The sequence below is a fragment of the Chiloscyllium plagiosum genome, unplaced genomic scaffold (genome assembly GCF_037043375.1).
Source record: "Chiloscyllium plagiosum isolate Xiang-an unplaced genomic scaffold, Cpla_swu_hap1 HiC_scaffold_2, whole genome shotgun sequence".
Classification (NCBI taxonomy): Eukaryota; Metazoa; Chordata; class Chondrichthyes; order Orectolobiformes; family Hemiscylliidae; genus Chiloscyllium; species Chiloscyllium plagiosum.
This window is the reverse complement of record NW_028270140.1, coordinates 34668427-34696134: the sequence shown is the minus strand read 5'-3', so window position 1 is coordinate 34696134 and position 27708 is coordinate 34668427. Positions and strand designations below refer to the sequence as shown.

General features: G+C 42.6%; 1 protein-coding gene across 1 annotated transcript; it reads left to right on the top strand.

The window, feature by feature from the left end:
* The first annotated feature begins 1240 nt into the window (after positions 1–1240).
* On the top strand, positions 1241–25138 carry LOC122562929 (thioredoxin-like). The gene is made up of 5 exons (XM_043716233.2): positions 1241–1752; positions 3254–3358; positions 6299–6358; positions 18054–18119; positions 24962–25138. The coding sequence occupies exons 1-5, from the start codon at positions 1729–1731 to the stop codon at positions 25052–25054; spliced, it is 348 nt and encodes a 115-aa protein (XP_043572168.2). The 5' UTR covers positions 1241–1728; the 3' UTR covers positions 25055–25138.
* Positions 25139–27708: the final 2570 nt, after the last annotated feature.

Genomic DNA, 27708 nt, shown 5'->3' with positions numbered 1-27708 from the left:
GCATGGACGGGTTGGACCGAAGGGTCTGTTTCCATGCTGTACATCTCTGTGACTCTATTACTGGTCTTAAGATTCACACTTTAATGGTTCGCATCATGAAGGCATTAGCCTCGTGGTATTATCACTGGACATTTTGCAGATGGGAAATTTGATTTCAATAAAAATAAGGTGGAATTAAGAACCTAATTATGCCCATAAAACCATTGTCAACTGTCAGAAAAACCCTAGGGAAGGAAACTGCAATCCTTGCTCGGTTTGGCCTCCATGTGACTCCAGACCCACAACAATGTCACATGTGATTCTCAACTACCCTCTAGGCAATAAATGCAGGCCAAGCCAGCGATCCCTCATCTTGTGAATTAATTTTTTTTAAATCCAGTTTTCATGTGTGGGCAGCACAGTGGTACTGTGGTTAGCACTGCTGCCTGACAGTGCCAGAGACCTGGGTTCAATTCCTGCCTCAGGCAACTATCTGTGTGGAGTTTGCACATTCTCCCTGTGTCTGTGTAGGGGTGCTCTGGTTTCCTCCCACAGTCCAAAGATGCAGGTTAGGTGAATTGGCTATGCTACATTGCCCATAGTGTTAGGTGTAAGGGAATGGGTCTGGGTGGGATGCTCTTCGGAGGGTCGGTGTGGACTTGTTGGGCTGAAGGGCCTGTTTCCACACTGTAGGTAATCTAATCATTTCCATACAATAAGCTTAGTGTAAAAACATTTCTTGAAGCTGCATGACTAAGCATAAATTTTGCAATGTGTTCACAAAATGTGAGCATTGCTGACTGGACAGGGATTTATTGCACATTCCTATTTACCCTTAAAAGGTAATATGCTCCTCTGTCCTCTTCAGTCAGACAGGAGATACAAAAACTTGAACACACTTAACAACAGGTTCAAGAACTGCTTCTTCCCTGCTGTTATTAGACAGTTGAATGGAACTAATTTCAAATCTAATGTGATCTTGCTTTTGTGTACTTCCTGTGCAGCTGTAAATGCCTCACTCTGTCTAAACACCCTATGATCTGTACATCCTTGTTTGTTATGGTCTGCCTGCACTGGTGGCAAAACAGATGTTTTCAATGTACTCAGGTACATGGGATAACAATAAATCAAATCACAAGGTAGTCCTGAGTCACCTTCTTGTACCACTGCAGGTTGTTTGGTGTGGATACACACACTGAAGTTAGGGAGGGAGTTCCCTGAAATTTAACTCCGTGACAGTTAAGAAATTGGAGAGAAAGTTCGAAATTCAGGAGTTGCTTGGAAGGCACACTCTTTGTCAGGAGTCTGTGTAAATAAGAGCTAAAACTGGCTTTTCGTTACAGCTCATTAATTGGACAATCCTGCAGGCTTGGGCGGAATAAGCACTATCTGAGTTGCACCAGCTTGCTAGCGGGAAACAGGAATGACACAATAACTTGCTTGTTCACTCTTCAGCCGGTCCAACCAGTCCCTCCTCTTTCACTAAATAAATTGCAGTGTTCTGGTCTGTTGCTGATAGTGGAGCTTCAGCAAAATCGACGTTTCGGGCAAAATCCCTCGATGCTGCCTGAATTGCTGTGCTCTTCCAGCACCATTGATCCAGAATCTGGTTTCCAGCATCTGCAGTCATTGTTTTTACCTTGTTGGTGATAGTGTCGAGGGTGTGGTGCTGGTAAGGAGCAGGAAAATCGACGTTACGGGCAATAGTCCTTCACCAGGTTATAGTGTACAGACTAAACACCGGACACAATGATCTACATTCTTGAAGACGAGGTAATTGTGATGTTTATTTTCAATGTGTTCTTATGTGTATAAGGTTTCACCTCGTGAGTTTAATGTACGATTTCCGGGATTGTGAGTCACGCAGAGAAAGCCGAGTGTTGAGTGTACGATCCCCGAAGTCTGCCACTGTTTCCATGAGACTGTTTAAAATGTAACTGGAGTATTATGGCATTGGGGATGGTGTATGTCTGCTTCATCAGTAACTTGCACTCGCCAATACAATCGAATTTAAAATGAACCACCGCCCGGAAGATAGTTATCCACTGGTCAGGAAAAGAGTTGTGATTAATCTCTTGTTGCTTTCAGCAAACGTTTCCTCCACCAACCATCAAAAGGCTTTTTTGCGAGACTGTGTCACAACCATAGAATTTTTACGGGTCAGAACCAGGCCATTCGAGCCATTGCGACTGCAAATGCTGTTCAAGGCAGTGTCGATTTCTTGTCTTTTATTTGAATAGAAATGTGTGCAGGACTATAATCATCTAACGCTCTCCTGCAGGCTTGGGCGTTCAATTGAATGGGAATTGGAGTCATACCTACAAAGAAGATGGTTGTGGTTGTAGGGCGACCCATCCATTTTTATCTCAGGAAATTTTCAGAATAGATACCTTCCAATCAACCTGCTCAGGGATGTTATTGTCATGTTTCCTGGTCCGAGGTAGAGACTACTGATGCATTCTGGATTAGTGGTGCTGGAAGAGCACAGCAGTTCAGGTAGCATCCAACGAGCAGCGAAATCGACGTTTCGGGCAAAAGCCCTTCATCGCTGCTCGTTGGATGCTGCCTGAACTACTGTGCTCTTCCAGCACCACTAATCCAGAATCTGGTTTCCAGAATCTGCAGTCATTGTTTTTACCTAGTTGTTTTTAACTACTGATGCATTCTCAACAGCCCAGTTCCTCAAGGGAGTGTCCTCAGCCCAACCATCTTCAGCTACTTTTCTCAGAACGTTACAAATCCTCAGGTATTTATGGAGTCCATATGCAGCAAGACTGGGATAGAATCCAAACATGATTTGATGTGTGGCATGAATGTTGCTTGCAATCCTGAGCCATGCAACAATAATAATCTCCATCTCAATCTCAAACACAAAAGAACTTAACCATTTCCCTTGGATATTCATTCGCATTATGTTAGCATGTGACTAACGAGCATTTTAACAATCTCCACAGAGAACAGTTACGAGAGGTGAGTTAAAGGTTTCAAGCCGCTGCCATTTTACACATCATATCAGAAATCAGTCTAACATTTTTATACAAATGTTTATAAGAATACTGTGTCTAAGGTTAAAAATTTGTTTTATTTTTAACACTGAGGCCAGATTTCCAAGTTTGGTAAGGTTGATACATGCACAGAGGAGGTATACTCATTTTCCTCTCCCATATGTTAGCTTCATGCAGTGACTCCTGACCCAGTTCTCTGCTTACAATGAAAATTTGTATTCTTTTAAATCAAATTAATGACCTAATTTTCTTTTTTTTATTTTTTCCAGAATGCATTTGCTGAGAAAATGAAGGAGGCTGGGAATAAATTAGTTGTGATTGACTTCTATGCAGATTGGTGCAACCCTTGTCAAACCGTTGCAAAATGGTACAAGGTAAGAATTTGTTATACTTTTAAGTGGTTCATGTGATCAAACTGTTGAACAGTTAATAATTATTCCTGAATGACAAACTCTGCTTCAAATCCATAATCCTGACAATTTCCCCAACTGTAATTAATGTGCAGGGTCCAGGATTTATTCAACACAACCAAGCAGGGGAATTGTAGCCAATGTTTTATTTAAATAACTTTCACAAACCCATCATCTTATACTAGATATTTTTAATTTGGACACGTTTTTCAATCACAGGAATAAGGCTACACAATTAATGGAACAGCATAATCTCACAGGCAATGTCAGTTAAATGACAGAAATGTTAAATAAACACTTTTTGCTTCAGTATTTACTTGGGCAGAGGGATCACATGGACATTGTGTAGGATCATATTAGAAATCAGAACTGCGTTTAAAACAAGTAAATGAAATGATTAAATATGCTAATCAAGCCTTTGATACAGTCAGATTACATTCTGTATTCAGCTGGCTTGTGATGCAGACCAAAGGCAATTAAACCAGCTGAGGTTACCATTAAGGTTTCACATTCTCAACCTTGCCTTCTCCTGAGGCATGGTGACCCTAAGGTTAAACTAACAGCCAGTGGTCTCTCTGTAATCAGAGCAGCTCTGTGGTCCAGTAGAACCACGGTAACCTTATATTCTGTCAGAGAGAAGAAGGAGGCAGTAGACTCCTGTTTCTCTACCATCGGTTTTCTGACTTTTAGATGCTTTTACAATCAGATACCTTAACCATTCATCCAGAGTGGAAATTTGGCATCATTACAGATGGCTTACTTGCACCAGTGTTGGATTCTTTCATAGCTAACAAAAGGGTCTGGAATTGGTCTTGAACTCCTGAACCTTCCAGCTCAGAGCCACTGATGACTAGTTCTTCATAGGGAGCATTACTGCACATCTCAATCTTCATTGGAAGCTAGAGGAATTGTTCTCAATTTAAACAATGTCACTCTTCTATTTTTCCCACCAATGTGGACAAGTTCACATTGCCCACATTATATTCATAGTCATAGAGATGTACAGCATGGAAACAGACCCTTCTGTCCAACCCATCCATGTTGACCAGAAATCCCAACCCAATCTAGTCCCACCTGCCAGCACCTGGCCCATATCACTCCAAACACTTCTTAAATGTTGTAATTGTACCAGCCTCCACCACTTCCTCTGGCAGCTCATTCCATACACATACCACCCTCTACGTGAAAACGTTGCCCCTCGGGTCTCTCTTTTAATATCTTCCCCCCCACCCTAAACCTATGCCCTCTAGTTCTGCACTCCCCGACCCCAGGGAAAAGACTTTGTCTATTTATCCTACCATTGCCCTTCATAATTTTGTAGATCTCTATAAGGTCACCCCTTAGCCTCCAACACTCCAGAGAAAACAGCCCCAGCCTGTTCAGCCTCTCCCTATAGCTCCCTAGCTTCCCACAGAATTCTGGTGTACACTTGATCAGGTCCTGGGGATTTATCCATGTTTATGCGTTTTATGACATCCAGCACCACCACCTCTGTAATATGGGCATTTTTCAAGATGTCACCATTTATTTCTCCACATTCTATATCTTCCATGTCCTTCTCCACAGCAAACACTGATGCAAGATACTTGTTTAGTACACCCCATCTTCTGCAGTTCCACACATAGACTGCCTTGCTGATCTTTGAGGGGGCCTTATTCTCTCGGGTTGACAAAGGGTCAGTTAGACTCGAAACGTCAGCTCTTTTCTCTCCTTACAGATACTGCCAGACTTGCTGAGATTTTTCAGCATTTTCTCTTTGGCCCTATTCTCTCCCTAGTTACCCTTGTATCCTTAATGTATTTATAGAATCCCTTTGGATTCTCCTTAATCAGATTTGCCAAAGCTATCTCATGTCCACTTTTTGCCCTCCTGATTTCCCTCTTAAGTATACTCCTACTGCCTTTATAGAATCATAGAATCCCTACAGTGTGGAAACAGGCCATTCGGCTCAACAAGATTAGATATATTCTTTTAAGGATTCACTCGATCTCTGCTGCCTATACCTGACATATGCTTCTTTCTTTTTCTTGACCAAAGCCTCAATTTCTCTCATCATCCAGCCTTCCCAACACCGACCAGCCTTGCCTTTCACCCTAACAGGAATATACTGCCTCTGGACTCTTGTGATCTCATTTTTGAAGGCTTCCTATTTTCCAGCCATCCCATTTATCTGTGAAATTTTCACCTCCAATCAATGTTTGCAAGTTCTTGCCTTATACGGATCAGAATTGGCCTTCCTCCAAGTTAGAACTTCAACTATTAGATCCGGTCTATCCTTTTCCATCACTATTTTAAAACTAATCGAGTTATGGTCACTGGCCCCAAAGTGCTCCCCCACTGACACCTCAGTCACTTGCCCTGCCTTATTTCCCAAGGTTAGGTCAAGTTTTGCACCTTCTCTGGTAGGTACATCCACATACTGAATCACAAGTGTTCTTCTATACACTTAACAAATTCCTCTCCATTTAAACCGTTAACACTGGCAGTCCCAGTCTATGTTTGAAAAGTTAAGTTATTCTTACAGATAGCTGAGATCTCCATACAAATTTGTTTCTCCATTTCCTGCTGAGTATTGGGGATCTATAATACAATCCCAATAAGGGGATCATCCCTTTCTTATTTCTCAGTTCCACCCAAATAACCTCCCTGGATGTATTCCCAGGAATGTCCTCCCTAAGTACAGCTGTAATGCTATCTCTTACCATACTTTTCATTCATCCTATAAGTAGGCATGAGTTTGAGGAATACTGTCATCCAATCTCTTCACTTCAGAATGGTTTACAAAGACAGATGGACAATCTAGATTGGACATCCTTCTGGAAATTTCATAATACAATCAGAGTTTGAAAACTTTAAGTGGCTCCTACATGAAGAGAAAATTTTTACCATTGTTTTTACCCCTAGGATCTTCCAGAGCAATATCCTGATGTGATCTTCTGTAAAGTAAAAGTAGATGATGCTGAAGTAAGTTGGATAATTGCTATATGAATTGAATTTTGTCTAGATAACCCATCTAAAAATACCGATGTAGTTTAACATGACCATTAAGTGTTCATTTCACAACAGCATCAGCTTGAAATGTAAAGATGCTCTTTTGAATTTGTATTGAAACTTAAATCTATTTTGAGCAGTGCACAGTTCTGGCTTTCCATTTTATAAAAACAGTGCAGGCAGTGATGCAAAGGGCTGATACTAGAAATGGCTGATACTATCAGGTGAAGCTGATGGCAGCAACTCTTTGGTTAGAAAAGAGAAGGCTGAAGATGCAATGATTGTGACAAGGTCAGCCACCTCAACCTCACTGAATAGGAGTTCCCTGTTTGGACTGGATTAACAATCCCAATTAGGGAGACCTGGCTGACATAAAAGGATGAATGTCAGGAATATTGAGCCCTGGAAAGCCTAACTTAATGAAATATAGTACTATTATCAAAGGCATTGCTTTTGTGAATAAATTTGTGGAGATGGGAGGCCATCCTCGAAAGAATTATTTCAGAGGGATGACTTCATCAAGCTCTTTTAAATGTGTTTTCAAATAAGGTAGACATATAAAATATCTTTCCACTTTCAGGAAATGCAACACTAGGTACAATTTGAATATAAGGGAGCCGCTAATCCAAGAAGAAATTCTAGAAGAATGTGTGAGAATTCGGAATTCTCTGCAATTGGGATTCACTAAAATGATTAGTATTTCAGGGTGATACTGGAGAAGAATAAGAGCTTAGTCTAGCCAATATCAGCTTTGTGACTACAAATGTATTTCAGCACTCAGCTATTTTTCCACCAAAAGATGGACATCGTTTCTGGCTGTGCCATCTTTATCAAGTGCTGTGAGCCAGGGCAAGTATTAACAATCTGGCATTGGCCCCCACTCGCAGCATCTAGGAAGAAGTAGGACTACAGATGCTGGAGAGTCAGAGTCAAAATGTGTGGCGCTGGAAAAGTACAGAAAGTCAGGCAGCATTCAGGAGCAAGAGAGTCGATGTTTTGGGCATAAACCCTACAGCAGGAATGTGATAAGCTCTGTTGAAGGGCTTGCACCTGAAAAATCAACTCTCCTACTCCTCAGATGCTGCCTGACATGCTGTGCTTTTTCAGCACCACGCTTTTCAACCCCAATCGCAGCCACAAAGCCATGCTGCTCACAGCACATGACTGATACTCCATTTCATTTACAACTCTATTCCCGACTCAGGCGACTGACTGTGTGGAGTTTGCACATTCTCCCCGTGTCTGCGTGGGTTTCCTCCGGGTGCTCCGGTTTCCTCCCACAGTCCAAAGATGTGTAGGTCAGGTGAATTGGCCATGCTAAATTGCCTGTAGTGTTAGGTTAAAGGGGTAAATGTAGGGGTATGGGTGGGTTGCGCTTCGGCGGGTCGGTGTGGACTTGTTGGGCCGAAGGGCCTGTTTCCACACTGTAAGTAATCTAATCTAATCTATTCTCTCTCCCTGTTTAACTACCAGGCTATACAGTTTACTTGTCCATAGAGACATCCTGCTTAAACATCCTCCTTAACTCACCTGGGGCGACATGGTGGCTCAGTGGTTAGCACTGCTGCCTCAGAGCACCAGGGTCTGATTCCAGCCTCAGCTGACCGTCTGTGTAAAGTTTGCACATTCTCCCCTTGTCTGAGTGGGTTTCTTCCAGGTGCTCCGCTTTCCTCCTACAATCCAAAGAAGAGCAGGTTAAGTTAATTGACCGTGCTAAACTGTCAATAATATTCAGGGATGTGTAGGTTAGGTGCATAGTCAGGGGTAAATGTAGGGGTCTGGGTGGGTTACTCTTTGCAAGGTTGGTATGGACTTGTTGAGCCAAAAGGCCTGTTTCCACACTGTAGGGATTCTATGATACTCTGTCCCCAGTGCCCATTGTAGCCCCGTAGCTTATCACTGTCCAATTGGGGAGCGTCACAAGGCGATACAAATATAAATAACAGTTTTATTTATAGCCATCAAAGGTGACCACAGATAAAATTAACAAAGGCTGCAGTTCACCAACACAAAGCAAATCAAATACCCTCACCATGACCAAGGACTAGTTCACAATTCTTGATTTACCTGCTGCACCAGTTCCCATCTGTTGGAACTGGGTATTAGTCAGGTCCAGAAGTCTTCCCCCCCCCCCCCCCCCCACCCACATTAGCCACCTCTCAGAAAAATTGTCAGTGTAAAGCAGGCAGAACACACAGAACCTTTTCCAATATGGATTTGGAGGCTTTGGAGTCAAGATGAAGCCAAACAAGGAAAAGGGAAGCAAGAGGAGCATACTACTATGTGAAAGTGAGGACACAGTAATAAAGGGCTTTTGCCAGAAACGGTGATTTTCCTGCTCCTTGGATGCTGCCTGACCTGCTATGCTTTCCCACTACCAGTTCCCTAATATGTTGGTTACACCCGCAGCTGCTACCTCAACTGCCATGGTGGCACCTTGGAGCTCAGTGGCGTAACAGCATCTACTCTTGGAGTTTGCGAAACTCCTTAAAAAAGCGGAACAGCGCTGGAATCGATTCCTGCCAGGCTGAAAAAGCATGAGCAGGAGTCCGAGATGTACAGCATGGAAACAGACCCTTCAGTCCAACCCGTCCATGCCAACCAGATATCCGACACAATCTAGTCTCACCTGCCAGCACCCGGCCCATATCCCTTCAAACCCTTCCTATTCATATACCCATCCAAATGCCTCTTTAAATGTTGAAATTGTACCAGCCTCCACCACATCCTCTGGCAGCTCATTCCATACACGTACCACCCTTTGTGTGAAAACGTTGTCCCATCGGTCTCCTTTATATCTTTCCCCTCTCACCCTAAACCTATGTCCTCTAGTTCTGGAGACCCCGACCTCAGGGAAAAGACTTTGCCTATTTACCTTATCCATGCCCCCCTTACTTTTGTAAACCTCTATAAGGTCACCCCTCAGCCTCCGCTCCAGGGAAAACAGCCCCAGCTGTTCACCCTCTCCCTGTAGCTCAAATCCTCCAACCCTGGCAACATCCTTGTAAATCTTTTCTGAACCCTTTCAAGTTTGACAACACCTTTCCGATAGGAAGGAGACCAGAATTGCACGCAATATTCCAACAGCGGCCTAATCAATGTCCTGTACAGTCACAACATGACCTCCCAACTCCTGCATTCAATACTCTGACCAATAAAGGAGCATACTAAACGCCTTCTCCACTATCCTATCTACCTGCGACTCCACTTTCAAGGAGCTAGGAAACTGCAATCCAAGGTCTCTATTCAGCAACACTCCCTAGGACCTTACCATTAAGTGTATAAGTCCTGCTAAGATTTGCGTACCCAAAATGCAGCATCTCACATTTATCTAAATTAAACTCCATCTGCCACTTCTCAGCCCATTAGCCCATCTGGTCAAGATCCTGTCATAATCTGAGGTAATCCTCTTCACTGTCCACTACACCTCCAATTTTGGTGTCATCTGCAAACTTACTAACTGTACCTCTTATGCTCTCATCCAAATCATTTATGTAAATGACAAAAGGTAGAGGACCCAGCACCGATCCTTGTGGCACTCCACTGGTCACAGGCCTCCAGTCTGAAAAACAACCCTCACCACCACCCTCTGTCTTCTATCTTTTCAGCCAGTTCTGTATCCAAATGGCTTGCTCTCCCTGTATTCCGTGAGATCTTACCTTGCTAATCCGTCTCCCATCGGGAACCTTGTCGAACGCCTTACTGAAGTCCATATACATCACATCTACCACTCTGCCCTCATTAATCCTCTTTGTTACTTCTTCAAAAAACTCAATCAAGTTTGTGAGACATGATTTCCCATGCACAAAGCCATGTTGACTATCCCTAATCAGTCCTTGCCTTTCCAAATACATGTACATATTGTCCCTCAGGATTCCCTCCAACAACTTGCCCACCACCGACGTCAGGCTCACTGGTCTATAGTTCCCTGGCTTGTCCTTACCACCCTTCTTAAACAGTGGCACCACGTTAGCCAACCTCCAGTCTTCCGGTGCCTCACCTGTAACTATCGATGATACAAATATCTCAGCAAGAGGCCCAGCAATCACTTCTGTAGTTTCCCACAGAGTTCTAGGGTACACCTGATCAGGTCTTGGGGATTTATCCTCCTTTAGCCGTTTCAAGACATCCAGCACTTCCTCCTCTGTAATCTGGACATTTTGCAAGATGTCACCATCTATTTCCCTATAGTCTATTATCTTCCATATCCTTTTCCACAGTAAACACTGATGCAAAATATTCATTTAGTATCTCCCCCCATTTTCTGTGGCTCCACACAAAGGCCACCTTGTTGATCTTTGAGGAGCCCTATTCTCTCCCTAGTTACCCTTTTGTCTTTAATGCATTTGTCCGACACGTGGATGCGGTCGAGCAAAGGACCCCGGCGTCGGAGACCGCAATGAAGAACTGAGGGGTAGATTTTGAACCTTGGAAAGCCAGGTTCAGGCCTTGCTGGAAAGGTAGGCTACCTCGAAAATTGAGGTCAGTGAAAAAACTTGCATGTAGTGGGTCTTGCGTGAGGAAAGTGAGAATCTGGCTGAGTTCCTGGAAAAGTGGCTCCCGGAGTTGCTGGGGCTGGAGATCAAGTCGGGCTGGCTGAGCGTGGAGTGGGCCCACTGGATCACAATGTGTAGGTCTGGGTCGGATCAGTGCCCCGCCTGGACATAGTGCGACACCAGCACAATAAAGAAAAGCAGTTAATAATAGAAACAGCCAGAAAACTGGGAAGAGATCCACAGGCTCTGGTGTACAAAGGTTCAAAAATAATGTTTCTTCAGGACTTTTCTGGGGCTATAATTAAGAAGAGGATGGCTTTTGCTGACTGAAAAAATTGAGACTTAAATATTGAATATTCTGAGTACCCGACAGTACTAAGTTTTAATTATGGGGATCTGTCTATAAATTTGACTCAGTAGGAAAAGCAAAAGAATTTGTGAACTCGCTGAAATAACAGACTTGGACCAAGGGGGGAAGAGGAAAAGATGTGTGTGGACAATGGCATATTTTTATTTATCTTCTCTTTCTTTGTTCTTTTCCCTTTTGTGGTTTCAGGACTTATAAGCTTAGTATTGCTTTGGTGTAAAATCTGGTTTGTTTCATATTGTATCCATTTCACCTGTTATCTTACTGTTCTCTTCTGTTTTTCTGGGTGAGGGGTGGTAACTACTTTGGTGTAAAAGAAGTGTGGGGCTAAGATAAGGGGGGGGGTGGAGGTGTTGTGTTTTCTGTTGTCTGGCTTTGGGGCACAGCCTTAACTGGAAGGTGCCAGCACGGCTGTAAGGTTGGGAGTGAATGTCCCCCATGGGCGATGGGGGAGATCTCTGAAGATTTGTGTTTTTTGTGTTATTTGTTCAAGTTAGGAGTAGTGGTTAATTTCTTAGATTTTGTAGTTTTCATAGTGTTTGTAGGAATAATTTTTAGATTTGATAAAGTCTTTTTTTCCACTTGCCACACATTGAATGGGTTTCTCCCTCTTGGGAGACCGCGGGCTACAGCGTGCAGTCATGGCTAGCGATCTGCACAGGTGGTGCACCAGGAATATAAAGGGGTGCCATTCCCCATTAAAAGGAAGGTGCTCTCAAATCTTAAGAAGGAAATGGTTGACATCGCTCTATTGAAAGAGACACATTTAACTGATGGGGAACATCTGAAGTTACAGCAGGGTGGATATGATATGTGATACTTCTCCTCCTTCAACTCCAAAAGCAGAGGATGGCCATACTGATATTAAGGAACCTCCCATTTCAGGTGATAGCTCAAACCAAGGATGCATGTGGATGGTTTGTCATTCTCTAGGCTCTGGTATAAGAAGAAGAGTATGGTACCCTGAACATTTACTGTCCCCCAGTGCATCCTCTCCAATTTTTAGTTTACGGAGTCTCTAAATTAATGGCTCTTGTGATGTAATGTATGATTTAGGAGGAGACTTTAATCATCTCATGGACCCTGGGGTGGACAAGATGCCAAGGGGTTTGTCGGGTATAGCTCTGCAGTCTAAACAGTTAGTGGACTTGTGTAAGGAGTGGGAGCAAATGGATGTGTGGAGGTGTCTCCACCCTAATGTGAGGGATTTTACCTCTTACTCCAACCCGCACAATTCTTGTCACTGAAGAATTAATATGTTGTTTGTTCCATTGGTTTGGTTTGTTTGGACTTGGTGTTGGCCTGCAGGTTTGGGAACAGAACAATTTCAGACCATGCGGCAGTGTTCTTGGATGTTAACACCCAAAGGTAGTGGAACAGATGCATGGCACTGGCATATGGATCCGTTTTCAGCTGAGGGATGGTAACTGTGTACAGTACATTACAAGGGAGTTCAGGGCTTTTTGGGACATCAATTGGGGTATGGCCAGTAATCCATCGGTGCTTTGGGAGACCACCAAGGTGTGTTTAAGGGGTCTGATTGTTGAATATTCAACGAGACAGAAGCATAGGGGAGAACAGCAGCAGATGCTTGAGATCTGGCTGAAGGCAGCCGAGTCGGCATATTATAACAACAGGCCATCTGTGGTTAAGTTACAATGGGTCTCCGGACTGCTCCGGACTCAGTACTCTCACAAGCAGCAAAGAGAGAGGTCTCCTTTTCTAAAGCAAAGGCTGTTCGAATATGGGGATAAGCCAGGCAGATATCTGGCTCAGAAGAAAAGCATTCTGCAATCCATTGTGCCTATCAGGAAGAGAATTGGCAATGTCACTTGTGAACTGAGGAAGATCAATGCCAGGTTTCGGGAGATCTGTGCAGAGTTATACCATCAGAGGGCTGTGGAGATGGAGTAGAGGGAAAGGAATCCTCTTTTGAAAACCTAGAACACCCTAGTATAAATGCAGATCAGGCCTCCCTTTTAAATGCACCTCTGACAGGCAAGAGAATGTAAGGCAGCTCCAAGGTGGCAAGGCACCTGGTCCAGACTGGTTACTGAATGAGTTTTACAAGGAGTTTACACACGTTAACTGGACCACTTCTGGAGATGTAGAGTCATTCATATAGCCAGGACTGCCTTCCACCCTCTCTTAGGGAGGCCCATATCTCCCTTATTTTAAAGAAAGGAAAAGACCCTGATGATTGTGCATCATACAGATCTCTCATTGTTGAATGTAGACTTCAAAATTTTATCAAAGATGCTGGCTGTGAGTTTGGAAAAGGTGTTGCCCAGACAGGTTTTATCAAGAACTGCAACTCTTCCAATAATATCAGGAGGTTATTCAACAGAGTGCAAGTGTGTTAGGAGAGATTGATTCCAGGCTTGGTGGTCTCCGTGGATGCAGAAGAAGCTTTTGATTAGGTGAAACAGTCGTATCTCTTTGTTCTAGATTGCTTTGGTCTGGGGAGGCCTTTTGCTAGATGGATGGCAGTGATATATAGAGACCCCAAGGCAGTGGTTATCACAAATGGTGCCAAATTGAGCAATTTTAGTGTGGGGAGAGGCAGCCCTCAGGCATGTCCTTTCTTGCCACTGCTATTTACCTTTTTGATAATTGAGCTGTTTGGCAAAGGCCATCTGAAAGGACCCTAAAACAGTGACACCAAAGGTGGGAATTGGGGTACACAAAATTACTCTATACGGATGATATTCTTCGGTTTCTGGCTAACCTGGAAAAATCTGTACTCCAGCTGATATAAAAAAATTAAATGATTTGGCAGTTTTTCAGGATACAGGATGCTTTTTGTAAAATCTAAAGTCATTCCTGTGCCAGGATTGGTGGAAGTACCGGATCTGGAGGATGGAAAGCTGTTTCCTTTTCGGTGGTCACAAAGGTTCTTCTACCTCGGAATTTTTATTTACCCCTACCTTCCGTCAGCTGTATGGAGCTAACTTTGTACAATTGTTTGAGAGTATAAAGCAGGACGTGCAGCAGTGGGAGGGGCTACCAATATAATGGTTAGGCCATATAGCCTCAATTTAAAATGAATGTTCTTCCTCAGTTATTATATCCGATGGGGATGCTTCCATTGTTGTTACGCTGACAGGTGCTGTGGAGGTTTACTGGTTGGCTTGGATCCTGTTATTTGGGCCCCCTAATTAAATTTACCAAGCTGCAACCTTCGCAGGATGTGGGGGTGGGGATCTGAAGAGATACCAAATAGGCACCGGCACCCTGCTGTCATATGTGGGTAACTGGGTGCGTAAGGACTCAAGGTCGAAACGGCTTGATGTTGAGGCCTCTCGGGCGCGATGTCCCCTCATCAACTTATTGTTTCTGGACCAGATGAGATTTGTGGCTGAGCACAGTGAGAGCCCAATTATCTTAAATACGTGAATACATGGAGGATAATGTGGCAGGGGAAGGGCAATTTGCTTAAGACTTCGCCTTCATCCTATTAGTGGGAGGCCCAGGATTTAGACTGGGGTCGATGGACTCCAGCTTTAGAGCATGGGAGGGTAAGGGAATCTCCTGTTTGGGAGATTTATTAGAGGGAGAGGTCTTGATGTCTTTCAACCAGTTAAGTCGGAAACACGGAATTCCTAATAGGGACCTTTCCGATACTTCCAGGTTAGGGATTATATACAGAAGAAGAACATGTAGGGCTGAGCCAAGAACAAGTCAGAGAGAGAAGAGTGCTCGGTTAGGACCATATACTAAATGGAGAGGGAGCTCCTTGGTAGATATGGAGAGACTCCATAGGATCTGGAATCAGGAGTTAGGGGAAGAAATTTCATCTGAAACATGAGACTATATGGGGGAATGTAAAGAAAATTTTCAATGTGCAATAAAGCACAAGCTACGCAATTGAAGATCCTTCACAGAATACATATGGCACCAGAGAGGTTAGTAAAGTTTAAGAAAGAATCTTCTCTGGAATGTCCCAAATGTAAAATCAGCAGAGGCACCCTTGCACATTACTTTTGGTCCTGGTACAAGATTCATGGATATTGGGGTGCCATAGTGAATGAGCTGGAGAGGATCCTGGTTAAGTTAAAGTGGATCCGGTGTCCCTTCTCTTGGGACTACCGAATCTGCCCTCTCTGGATGAGCACGGGAAGAGGTTTTTCTAACATTCTTACACACTGCAAGGAAGAACGTTCTAATGAACTGGATATCAGAAACCCCCACATCTTGTGAGGTGGTGCGGACTTGTGATGGAGCCTTTTCTCAAAGATTATCTGACTAATATGGTGCACTATGGCACAGAGCAATTTTAAAAGACATGGCCGCCATTTCTAAATTACATAGACATGGACCTATTGAGGGTACCAATTTAAGGCCTTGATATAGCCACGTGGACTGTTTATAGTGGTCTGGGGAGAGGAGGCCTAGTAAATACCTCTCCATGTCTGCATGGGTTTCCTCCGGGTGCTCCGGTTTCCTCCCACAGTCCAAAGATGTGCAGGATAGGTGAATTGGCCATGCTAAATTGCCCATTAGTGTTAGGTGAAGGGGTAAATGTAGGGGATTGGGTCTGGGTGGGTTGTTCTTCAGAGGGTCAGTGTGGACTTGTTGGGCCGAAGAGCCTGTTTCTACATTGTAAGTAATCTAATCTTAAAAAAAAAATACAGGTATAATAACTATTGCTTCCATGGATAGGAGCTTCAGTAGAGGTGCTGCGAGTAGAGTAGTGTAATGTAATTTTTATTTTATTGGATTGTAATTTAATACTATTTCACATAATTTTTAGTTTATTTTAACTTGGGTTAAGTAAGTATGAGACGATTGTATCCCAAAGAATATAAGGTAGTTTATTGTTAACATTACAGTAATATAATAATGTATTATTTCTACTTTTCTGTATCTTTGTACTTTTTATAACTTTTTTCTTTTTTTTGTGAAAGAGTAATAAATATATATTTTTTAAAAAAGACTGTATTCCCATTCTCCCAGTTCCACCGCATTCAGTATATTACCTCATACCTGCTCCAATTGTGCAAAGAACAGCACACCAAGATGGAGGACAATCTGTCCAGTCTACACAGGGAGCTACCCATCAGACCAGTCCATGTAGTGGAACTGCATCTTCATCTTCTGCTCCTTTGTAGCCCTGTATGAGGCATTAGTGAGGGGTTGTGCATTGGTGTAATGTAATTGGTGGATAGCCCTCATCTCCTCTCAAACCTGCCTGCATGGCATCTGGAGCCTCAAATGCACCAGGTACACAAGTGCTTCAGCAGCTACAGGAAATCGCAGCTGCCAGGGTAGCAGGCATACACATCTGGGAACTTTTTAATTTTTTTGTGTTCTGGCTAGTGGAAGCTCAAGTGCAAAAATCTCTCATGTTTGTGAGACCTGAGAAACAATTAAGGTTCCTTCTTCCAGCCTACTGTGTTTATCACAATGCAAATAATCTATAAGGGAATTTCTACATCCTTAAATTACCATGACCATATGTAGCTTTTAAGTAATCTCCTGAAATTTCAAATAATTAGTTCTGGCCATCTCGTAATGCTGAAGTAGTTCAGTAATAGAGCAGTTCACCACAAACCAAGAAAAAAATGGAGAGTTTCGATTTCATTCAAATTCAACTGCAAAATCTGACATCCAGTTGCACATATTGGATGCCATACTTTTAACAAAATGAATTGTAATTTGGAAGTCTTGAAGGACTGAAAATAGGTTTGTCACGAATAAACATTTTAAAATCTGTGTTAACTAGGGCTTCGTTACTACTTTCTAAACCTTGAGACTCTATTTTCATTCAGCAGACAAGTGAAATGTGAACAAAGGCAAAATTAAACTCTCCACATGAAATGTTGATATTAAAAAACGTTGGTCTTGTATAAATTTATTCTTGAACCTAGTACATCCTCCAGCAGTAAAGTTACCGCAGTAAAAATAGAGCATGCTGGAAAAACTCAGCACGTCTAGCAGCATCTGTGGAGCCAGAAACAGAGTTAATGTTTCAAGTTCAGTATGACACTTTTTTTTTGTTCTGGCTACAATTCGTACTGAACTTCAAATGTTAATTCTGTTTCTCTCACCACATGCACTGTCTGACTTGTTGGGTTTCTGCATCATTTTTTGTTTTGTTTTTATGTAGGGTTCCACCGTCCACAGTATTTTGCTTTTATTTCAGTTATTTATAGTTTACATTTTGAAGTATACTTTTGTTATGCTTGAAAATGTAGTTGACAATGTTTGCACAGCAGGATTCCACAAGTAGTAATGAGGTGAACAATCCGATAAAGCATTAAAGGCACTGTTGAGGGATAAATTGGGTCAGTATACCAGGATATGCGACCTTTCTCACATCCAATTTGTTCAAGTTGCATTCAATTCCTTAGGGTGGCTCAATGGTTAGCACTGCTGCCTCACAGCACCAGAGATCCGGGTTCAACTCCAGCTTCAGGCAATTGGCTGTATGGAGTTTGCACATGTCTGCATGGGTTTCCTCTGGGTGCTCCAGTTTTCTCCCACAATCCAAAGATGTGCAGCTCAGGTGAATTGGCCATGCTAAATTGCCCATAATGTTAGGTATGTTATTTAGGAGTAAATGTAGGGGAAAGGGTCTGGGTGGGTTACTCTTCAGAGGGTTGGTGTGGACTTGTTGGGCCAAAAGGCCTGTTTCCACACTAGGGAATCTAATCTACTATTAAAATAATAGGGAGAGAAAGTATGGTTGTGTTAATAATATGTAGAAAAACAGCGCTAAGACAGATCTTAAACTTGTAACGTACTATTTTGATGTTATAGCTTTCTAAAATGATTGTTGCTATTTTTTTTCCTCTCTTTGCAGGATTTGGTTGAAAAATTTAACATCACCACTATACCACGCATTCTGCTCTTCAAGGATGGGAAACAAGTACAATAAGTTTTTAGTTTTGTACATTAATGATGCTTTCTCTCAATCTTAACTGACTGTTTTCCTTTCACATGGAAATGCATGATTCTGTCCAAAATTGTACTGCAAACTGGAAATGCCATTCTTGAAGGGAACATACTTTATTACTCCATATTTTGATCCATAGACCTTTCCAGAGTGATTCATTGCAGGAAGCCTGAATTTAGACAACCAATCAGTCTGAAACTATTTTAATCATGCATGGAATTTTTAGAATATTACAGTCGAATGGGTTGGTGCTATTAGACTTGACATTGCTCAAAATGGAGGCTTTTTTTTTTACTGGGAAGTGGGGGTTGGGATACCACTGGAGAAATGTGGAAGCTAATCACAATCTTACAGTTCCCTAGTTGTGAGGGAATGTGAGGAGGAGAGCAAAACCATTTCATGGAACAGGGGCATCACATTTAAGGTCAGTATTTATTGTCTATCTCTCAATGCTCATGAACTGAATAGCTTGCTAGGCCATTTCAGAAGCCATTGCTGAGCTTCAGGAGCCACAGTCGGCAGAGAGGGCTTCAATTTAAAATACATTACACTTCAGCACTGAAGTGGGTCAAGCATACGTTTTATGCTCAAGTTCCTGATCTAGGGATTTGACCCTCACCGTTTTGATACCAGTGGCAGGATGCTAGCAACTGTGTCACAGCTGATCTCTATGATGACTCTGCTAACCAAGATGGCAAGATAAAATGACCGTGCAGTCAATGAAATATATCACAATATATACTTTTAATAATAGGGGCACAGAGTATAAGAACAAGAGGTTATGTTGAACTTCCATAGAACACTGGTTCAGCCTTGACTGTTTTTTATACCAAGTTCTGTAGCCTCATTTTAGGAAGGATATGATAGCATTGGACAAAGTGCAGTACAGAATCAAGAGAATAGTCCTAGGGATAAGGAACCTCAGTTTGTGAAAACAGATGAAAGCAGTTTGCACTGTTTCCTTAGGGATAAAGGTCTGAGAAGGGTTTTGATAGAGACATTTAAAAATTTAAGTGTTTTTAAAGAGTGGTTTGTGATTGGATGTCCATGGTTTGAAGGAGACAATTAGGGCCAAAAACTGGGAATTGTTGTGTCAGAAGATCATGTTTTACCAATCTAATTGATTTTTGAGAATTTTAGATGGTGCAGAGAAATATTGTGAATGCTGGCTGTATAGATTTTAAAGAAGGTGTTTGACAAGGTTCCACTTAAAAGGCTTATGGAGTATGAGGATCAATATCCATTTCTACTAAAAATTGACTTAAGGACTAAAACTAGCAAGTTGTGGTAGATGGTATTTGTTCAGACTGAATGATGGAAGATCAGTGAATGTTCCCGAAGGCTCAGCGCTGGGACCATGGATTTCATTATGTGCCAATGATGCTAAACTAGAGGTGACAAGCAGTAGAACATAGAACAGTACAGCACAGTAAAGGCCTCTCAACCCTTGATGTTGAGCTGGTCTTTTATCCTGCTCTAAGATCAGACTAAACTACATACCCTTCATTGTACTACCTTTCATGTGCCTATCCAAGAATCAATTAAATGTCCCTAATGTATCTGACTGTACTACCACTGCTGGCAGTGCATTCCATGTTCCTGCCACTGTGTGTAAAGAACCTACCTCTGACATCTCCCCAAAACCTTCTTCCAACTACCTTAAAATTATGTCCCCTTGTAACAGACATTTCCAACATGGGAAAACATCTCTTGGCTCTCCACTCTATCTATGCCTTTCAACATCTTGTACAAGTCTACCTAGTCACCTCTTGTCCTTCTTCGCCCTAGCTCCCTCAACCTTTCTTCATAACACATGTCCTCCAGTCCAGGTAGCATCCTGGTAAATCTGCACTGCACTGTCTCTAAAGCTCCCACAACCAGAACTGAACACAATATTCCAAATTTGGTCTAACCAGGGCTCTCTTGAGCTGCAGCATAACTTCGCAGCTCTTAAACTCAATCCCTTTGCTAATGAAAGCCAACACATCATACGCCTTCTTAACAACCCTATCCACTTGGGGGACAACTTTGTGGGATCTATGGACATGGACCCCAAGATCCCTATGTTCCTCCACACAGCCAAGAATCCTGCCTTTAACAGCCCTCCACCCTATCCACAACTCCATCAACCTTCAAGTCATTAGCAAGCTTACTAGCCCATCTTTCCACTTCCTCATCCAAGTCATTTATAAAAACAGAGTAGAGGTCCCAGAACTGATCTATGTGGAACAATGCTGGTCACCGAGCTCCAAGCTGAATACTTTCCATCTAGTATCACCCTCTGTCTTCTATGGGCCAACCAATTCTATATTCAGACAACTATATTTCCCTATATCCTACACCTCCTTACTTCCTGAATGTAGACTACCATGGGGAACCTTAATCAATACCTTGCTAAAATACACGTACACCACATCCACTGCTCAACCTTCATCAATGCGTTTTGTCACATCCTCAAGGAATTCAATAAGGTTTGTGAGGCATGACCTGCCCATCACAAAGCCATGCTGACTATCTCTAATCAAAATATGGTTTTCCAAGTAATCATAAATCCTGCCTCTCAGAATCCTCTGCAATATTTTGCCCACCACTGACGTAAGACTGACTGATCTGTAATTTCCAGGATTATCCCTATTCCCTTTCTTGAACAAGGGAATAACATTTGCCACCCTCCAATCATTTGGTACTACTCCAGTGGACAGTGAGGATGCAAAGATCATTGCCAATGGCGCAGCAATCTCTTCCCTCACTTCTTCTAGTAACCTAGGGTGTATCTCAACCAGCCCAAGGGATTTATCTATCCTTATGTTTTTCAAACTTTTCAGCACATTCTCCTTCCTAACATCCACTTGTTCTAGCATATCAGTATGATTCTCTCTGACCTCAAACTTCAAGATCCCTTTCAGTAGTGAATACTGAAGCAAAGTATTCTTTGCGGACTTCCCCTACTGCTTCCGACTCCAGGTGCAAGTTCCCTTTACTATCCCTGACCAGCCCTACCCTCACTCTGGCCATCCTCTTGTTCCTCAAGTGTAGAACTCCTCAGAGTTTTCCTTAATATTATCCACTAAAGCTTTTCCATGCCCCTTTCTAGCTCTCTCAAGTCCATTCTTCAGTTCCTTCCTGGCTACCTTGTAACCCTCTAAAACCCTGTCTGATCCTTACCACCTCAACCTTAAGTAAGCTTCCTTCTTCCTCTTGACTAGATATTCCACATCCCTTGTCACCCAAGGTTGTTTCAACCTACCATCCCTTCGTTGCCTCAGTGGGACAAACCTGTCCAGCACTATCAGCAGGTACTTCTTAAACAGACTCCATATTTCTGTTGTGCATTTTCATGAGAAAATCTGTTCCAATTTAAGCACCCCAGTTCCTGCCTAATAGCATTGTAAATTCACCCTCCCTCAATTAAATACTTTCCCATACCGTCTGCTCCTATCCCTCTCCATGAGTACAGTAAAGGTCATGGAGTTGTAATCACTATCACCGAAATGCTCTCCCACTGAGCGATCTGACACCTGACCTGGATCATTGCCAAGTACAAAATCCAATGTTGCCTCCCTTCTAGTCGGCGTATCTACCTATTGCATCAGGAACATGGACACATTTCACAATAACTGCTCCATCCAAACTATTTGAACTAAGTAGGTTCCAATTGATATTAGGGAAGTTGAAGTGTTCCATGACAACAATCCTGTTACTTCTGCACATTTCCAAAATCTGCCTCCCAATCTCCTCCTCCATGTCTCTGTTGCTATTGGAGGGGGGCAGGGGGACTGTAGAAAGCTCCCAGTAAAGTGACTGCTCCTTTCCTGTTTCTGACTTCCACCCATACTAACTCTGGAGACAAACCCTCCTCGATAATCTCCCTTTCTGCAGCTGTGATACTATCCCTGATTAGCAATGCCACACCTCTACCTCTTTTACCTTCCCACCCCCGATTCCTTTTGAAACATCTAAACCCTGGAACATCCAATAACTATTCCTGTCCCTGTGATATCCAAGTCTCCGTAATGGCTACAACTTCATAGTTTCAGCTAAGGTGCAACCTGTCCTTCTTGTACAGGTCTCACCTTCCCCAGAAGGTATCCCAATGATCCACGTATCTGAAGCCCACCCTCCTACATCAGTTCACTTGCACTCGCTCTCTATTCCTAGCCTCACTACCCTGTGGCACCGGTAGCAATCCTAAGATTGCTACTCTGCTTGTCCTGCCTTTTAGCCTCCAACCTAACTCCCTATATTCTCTTTTCAAATCCACTTCACTTTCACTGCTTACGTCATTGAATATTTACCACTACTTCTGGCTGCTCTTCCTCCCCCTTAAGCATCTTGTAGTCTCGACCCAAGACATCCCTAACCCTCGCTCCCAGGAGGCAACATACCATCTGGGAGTCTTGTTAGCGATCACAGAATCTCCTGTCTGTTCCTCTCACGATTAAAACTCCTATCACTATCACTTTCCTATTGTCCCCTCTTCCATTGTGAGCCACAGAGCTAGGCTCTGTGCCAGAAACCTGGCTGCTGAGGCTTTGCCTTGGTAGGTCATCCCTCCCCCCAACAGCATCCAAAAAGGTATACTTTTTGATGGTAACGGCCACAGGGGATCCCTGCACTGTCTGCATATTCCCTTTCCCTCTCCTGACAGTCATCCAGCTCCCTTTATCCTGTAACTTAGATGTGACCTCCTCCCTATCACCCCCTCAGCTTCCCGGATGATCTGAAATTCATCCAGCTCCAGTTCCCTAACGCAGTCTGTGAGGAGCTGGAGTTGGGTGCACTTCTCGCAGGTGAAGTCAGCAGGGACACTTGTGGTGACCTTTACTTCCCACATCCTGCAAGAGAAGCATGCAACTTCCCTAGCCTCTATCCCTCTGCTCTAAATTCCCAAGAAAGATTGAATAAATGGGGAAAAAAAAGTGCTGAAATTAATTGTCTGCAAAAAGACACAAGCAGGCTAGCAGAATAGGAGGACAAATAACAGATGGAATTTATTGCTGAGAAAAGTGTGGGAAGGGGGAGGTAAATGCATACTTAAAAGTTTGGTTCCAAAGAGTGAGCAGAAATGGAAAGATGCTTGGTATTTAAATTTTAATTTATTTTTCTGTGATATGGATGTATCGCAACGCCAGCTTTTGTTGCCCATCAAGAGCAAACCACACTGCTATTGGTTTGGGGTCACATATAGGTTTTATGGGTGAGGGGACATAAGCATTTCTGGATGGCCAACATTTATTGCCTGTCCCTGGCTGCACTTGAGAATGTAGTAGTGAGCTGATTTCTTGAACCACTGTGGTCTGTGTGCTGTAGGTAGATCCACAATGCTAAGGGGAGGGAATTCCAGGATTTTAAGGCAGTGACAATGAAAGAATGGCAATATATTTCCAAGTCAGGACGGTGAGTGGCTTGAATAACTTTCAGGTGATGTTTCTATATATCTGCTGCTCTTGTCCTTTTAGATGGGAGTGTTCATGGGTGTGGAAAGTGCTGTCTAAGGATCTCTGGTGAATTCTTGCAGTCTGTCTTCGAGATAGTACACATTGCTGCTGCTGCTGCTGCTGCTACTGCTACTATGCATCAGGGAGTGGATGTTTGTAGATGTGGTGTCAATCAAGCAGGCTGCTTTGCTCTAGCTTCAGTCAAGCCTCTTGAGTGTTATTGGAGCTGCATGCATCCAGGCAAGTGGCAAGTAGAAGTGAGGCAGTTAGTAGATTTCATTCCTGAAGGACATTGGAGAACCAGACAGGATTTTAGGACAATTGACAAAAGAACTAGCTTTCAATCCATATTTTTCAAATTTAATTTGAATTTACATTCCAACCAGTTCTGTATGAGATTTGAACCTATGTTCCGACAGAATTCACTTGGGCATCTGGATTATTTGTCCAGTGACATTATGACTCAGATATTAAATAGATGTCCATGTCTGGGGAAGTTTTGATGATGGCAAGACATATATTTATAGTGCAAAGCATGTGTGATCTTGAACTTCATAAATCGAGGTATCAGGTACAAAAGCATGGGAGTATTGCTGAAATTTCATAATGTTCTGATTAGGACCCAACAATTGTACTGTGCCCAGTTTCTGGTCACCACACTTTAGGAAATTGTGAAAACCCTTCTGAGAGGGTACAAAAGAGATTTACCAGAATTCTTCAAAGCTAGGTTGGAGAAACTAGGATTATTCTCCTCAAAGCAAAGGTGATTGAAGTGGGATTTATTGAAAGGTGTGGACAACTTGGACAGGTTTGGATAAGAGAGACAAGGATATACACTTCCATTAGCTTATGCTACAAGAACTACAGGGCTTTCAGATTTACACTTCTGTGGAAGACATGCAGGGAGGATGTGAGGAAGAGAGTTTAATGCTGCTAACTGCAATGAACTGAACCTGCTGCCAAAAGGATGGTGGAAATGATTTCAAATAAAAATTGGATGGGTCATTGAAGAAAATAAACTTGCAGGGATAGAACAGGGGAATGCAATTGACTTTTTTTTTCTGGAATTGAGAAGAGTCCTGATAACAAATGATTGAGAGAGATTTTGATAGGATTGCATAGTGGAGATGTTTCCAGTTGTGGATGAGACCAGTATTAAAGCCCATAATAAGATAATTAATCACCCATTAAATGGGGAGGTGATAACTGTAGATGCACTTGAGGAAAAGTTAGGTAAATACGTGTGTCGGAAAGGAAGTGAAGGATATAGTGTTAGAGCAAAGTGAACAGAGGCAGGAGGCAGTTCATATGGAATTGTATGTAACATTTCATCCGTAAAATATTTGTTTTAACCAGTTTTTTATAATGTTTTTACAGATAGAAATACAGGACAACAATAACGACAAAAACACTCTGAAGAAAAATATTGACCTCTATAAAGAAGTCCAGTGTGCTTCGAAAACCAAGTAAATAGGAGTAAAATACAAAATTGAGAATTCCACACAACAGGATCAATTATGTACAATAAAACAATAAACAATGATTAAAGATTTATTTTCATGTGAACTGTAAAATAATTACCCAAAATGTTAAGTAGCCACTTCCAGCTTTGATCGCCTGCTTCTGAATACCTACTTGAGAAAATGATGTGTGTATTTGTGCATGCAAGCATGTGTGTGGGGGGCAAGATTTGTGCAGATGACTATATAAGTTGAAATATGACCAGATATTACTTTACTATATTTAGTCAAGTATAGAAATATAAATCTAACTCTGTAGGAAACTGCCAGAAAATTTGTGTTGCTGCTAACACATAAGCCGCATTAAAAACTGTGAAAGGTCCGCAGTTTTCTGTAGGAATTTACAGGGGGAGGAAGTCAGGTAAATCTCTTCTGTACCTTCTCAAAAGGATTTTCATAACTTTCCTAAAGTGTAGTTTCAACAAAGAGAATGGGCCTGGAGCCTCAACTGGACAGTGTCTGTTTTTCAGATGTAAAATCAGTAGACTTGGGTCTAATATGGCTGGTGTAACAAGCAGCCTCTCCTATATAACCCAACATATTGAAGTATGCTGCATTGCATTGTGCAAGAATGAATGATTGATTTGATTTATTGATCTATTTATTTATTGTCACATATACTGAAGTACAGTGAAAGGCTTTGTTTATGAACAGTGCAAGCAGATCATAGTAAGCAAGGATGTACAGATCAAAAAAGACTGAGACAATAGGCATGCAGGTTACATTGCTTATTGATGCTAGAGAGTCCATTCATCAGTCTAATAACAGCCAGGAAGAAGCTGTTACTGTGTGTGTGTGTCTGCCTAATGGAAGAGGTTGTAAGAAATCATTACAGGGATGTGATGGGTTTTGATGCTGGCAGACTTTCCATGGCAGCAAGCAATCTAGATGGAGTCCATGGATGGAAGGTTGGCTTCCATGGACTGTGCATTCTATCTTTTATGTAGTTTCTAATGGTCATGGGTAAAGCAGTTGCGACACCAGGCCATTATGCACCCAGACAGTATGCTTTGTGGAGTTGGTGAGGGTTGATTCAGGGAGATCATTATAATCTTCAAGTATTTCCCAGTTGTTGGACCCCCTTGTGAACTTGGCCAATGCTTGATTTGCTGTTTTTTGCCTGGTCAATCATGGTGCCAAGGTGCTAAGAGTCGACTAATTTGCAGGAATGCTGATTAAGGAACACATTCCCACTCTTCGAGCTTTTTTATGTGGTGGACCAATGCTCACTCTCTTTCAACAGTATTTTTCAGTCCTTTGAGAATCTCAAGTAAATTCCAACTTGCCACAACAACATGATGCTTGATTAGTTTTCTCAGCTTTCTGTTGTATAGTAGTCATGGATGTACTGATAGGTCAGTCTTTTGGGTTTGGAACAAGACTGATCAAATATAGAACAGCGCAGCACAGGAATAGGCCCTTCACCAGCATATCTGCGCTGACCATGATGCCAGTGTAAACCAATCCCATCTGCCTGTACATGGTCCATATCCCTTTTGTTTCCTGCCTGGTTACGTGGTTGTTTAAATGCCTCTAAAATATTGCTATTGTATCTGCTTCTACTACCTTCCCTGGCAGTGTATTCAAAGCAGCTAAGACCATCTCTGTTTTTTAAAAAAAAAACTTGCCTCAGACATCTCCTTTTAAATTCTCTCTCGCTCTCTTCCCTCCCTCCTCACACTGTCTCACTTTCAACCTATATAGAGATGTACAGGAGAAAGTGAGGACTGCAGATGCTGGCTCATTTCTGAAGAAGGGCTTCTGCCCAAAAAGTCAATTCTCCTGCTCCTTGGATGCTGCCTGACCTGCTGCGCTTTTCCAGCATGGAAACAGGTCCAACCCATCCCGGCCAATCAGATATCCCAACCCAATCTAGTCCTACCTGCCAGCACCCAGCCCATATCCCTCCAAATGCCTCTTAAGTGTTGCAATTGTACCAGCCTCCACCACATCCTCTAGCAACTTATTTCATACCCATACCAACCTCTGTGTGAAAAAGTTGCCCCTTAGGTCCCTTTTATATCTTTTCTGTTCCCCCATCCTAAACATATGCCATCTAGTTCTGGACTCCCTGACCCCAGGGAAAAGACTTTGTCTATTTATCCTATCCATGCCCCTCATAATTTTGTAAACCTCTATAAGGTCACCCCTCCGCCTCCGACGCTCCAGGGAAAACAGCCTCAGCCTGTTCAGCCTCTCCTTTATAGCTCAAATCCTCCAACCTTGGCAGCATCCTTATAAATCTTTTCTGAACCCTTTCAAGTTTCACCACATCTTTCCGATATGAAGGAGACCAGAATTGCATGCAATATTTCAACAGTGACCTAACCAATTACCTGTACAGCTGCAACTCCTGTACCCAATATTTTGACCAATAAAGGAAAGCATACCAAACGCCGCCTTCACTATCCTATCTACCCGCAAATCCAAGGAGCTATGAACCTGCACTCCAAGATCTCTTTGTTCAGCAGCACTCCCTAGGACCTCTATATCCTTTGGTATTTGAAATTTCTATCCTGGGGAGAAAGCCTCTAGCTATCCACCCTATTCATGCCTGTCAATTTTATATACTTCTATCAGATCGCCTCTGGACATCATGTTCTA

Coding starts and splice junctions, on each gene's coding strand:
- LOC122562929 (XM_043716233.2), top strand. CDS start 1,729: ATGATCTACATTCTTGAAGACGAG. Junction 1,753..3,253: donor TCTACATTCTTGAAGACGAG/GTAATTGTGATG, acceptor TATTTTTTCCAG/AATGCATTTGCTGAGAAAAT. Junction 3,359..6,298: donor CCGTTGCAAAATGGTACAAG/GTAAGAATTTGT, acceptor TTTTACCCCTAG/GATCTTCCAGAGCAATATCC.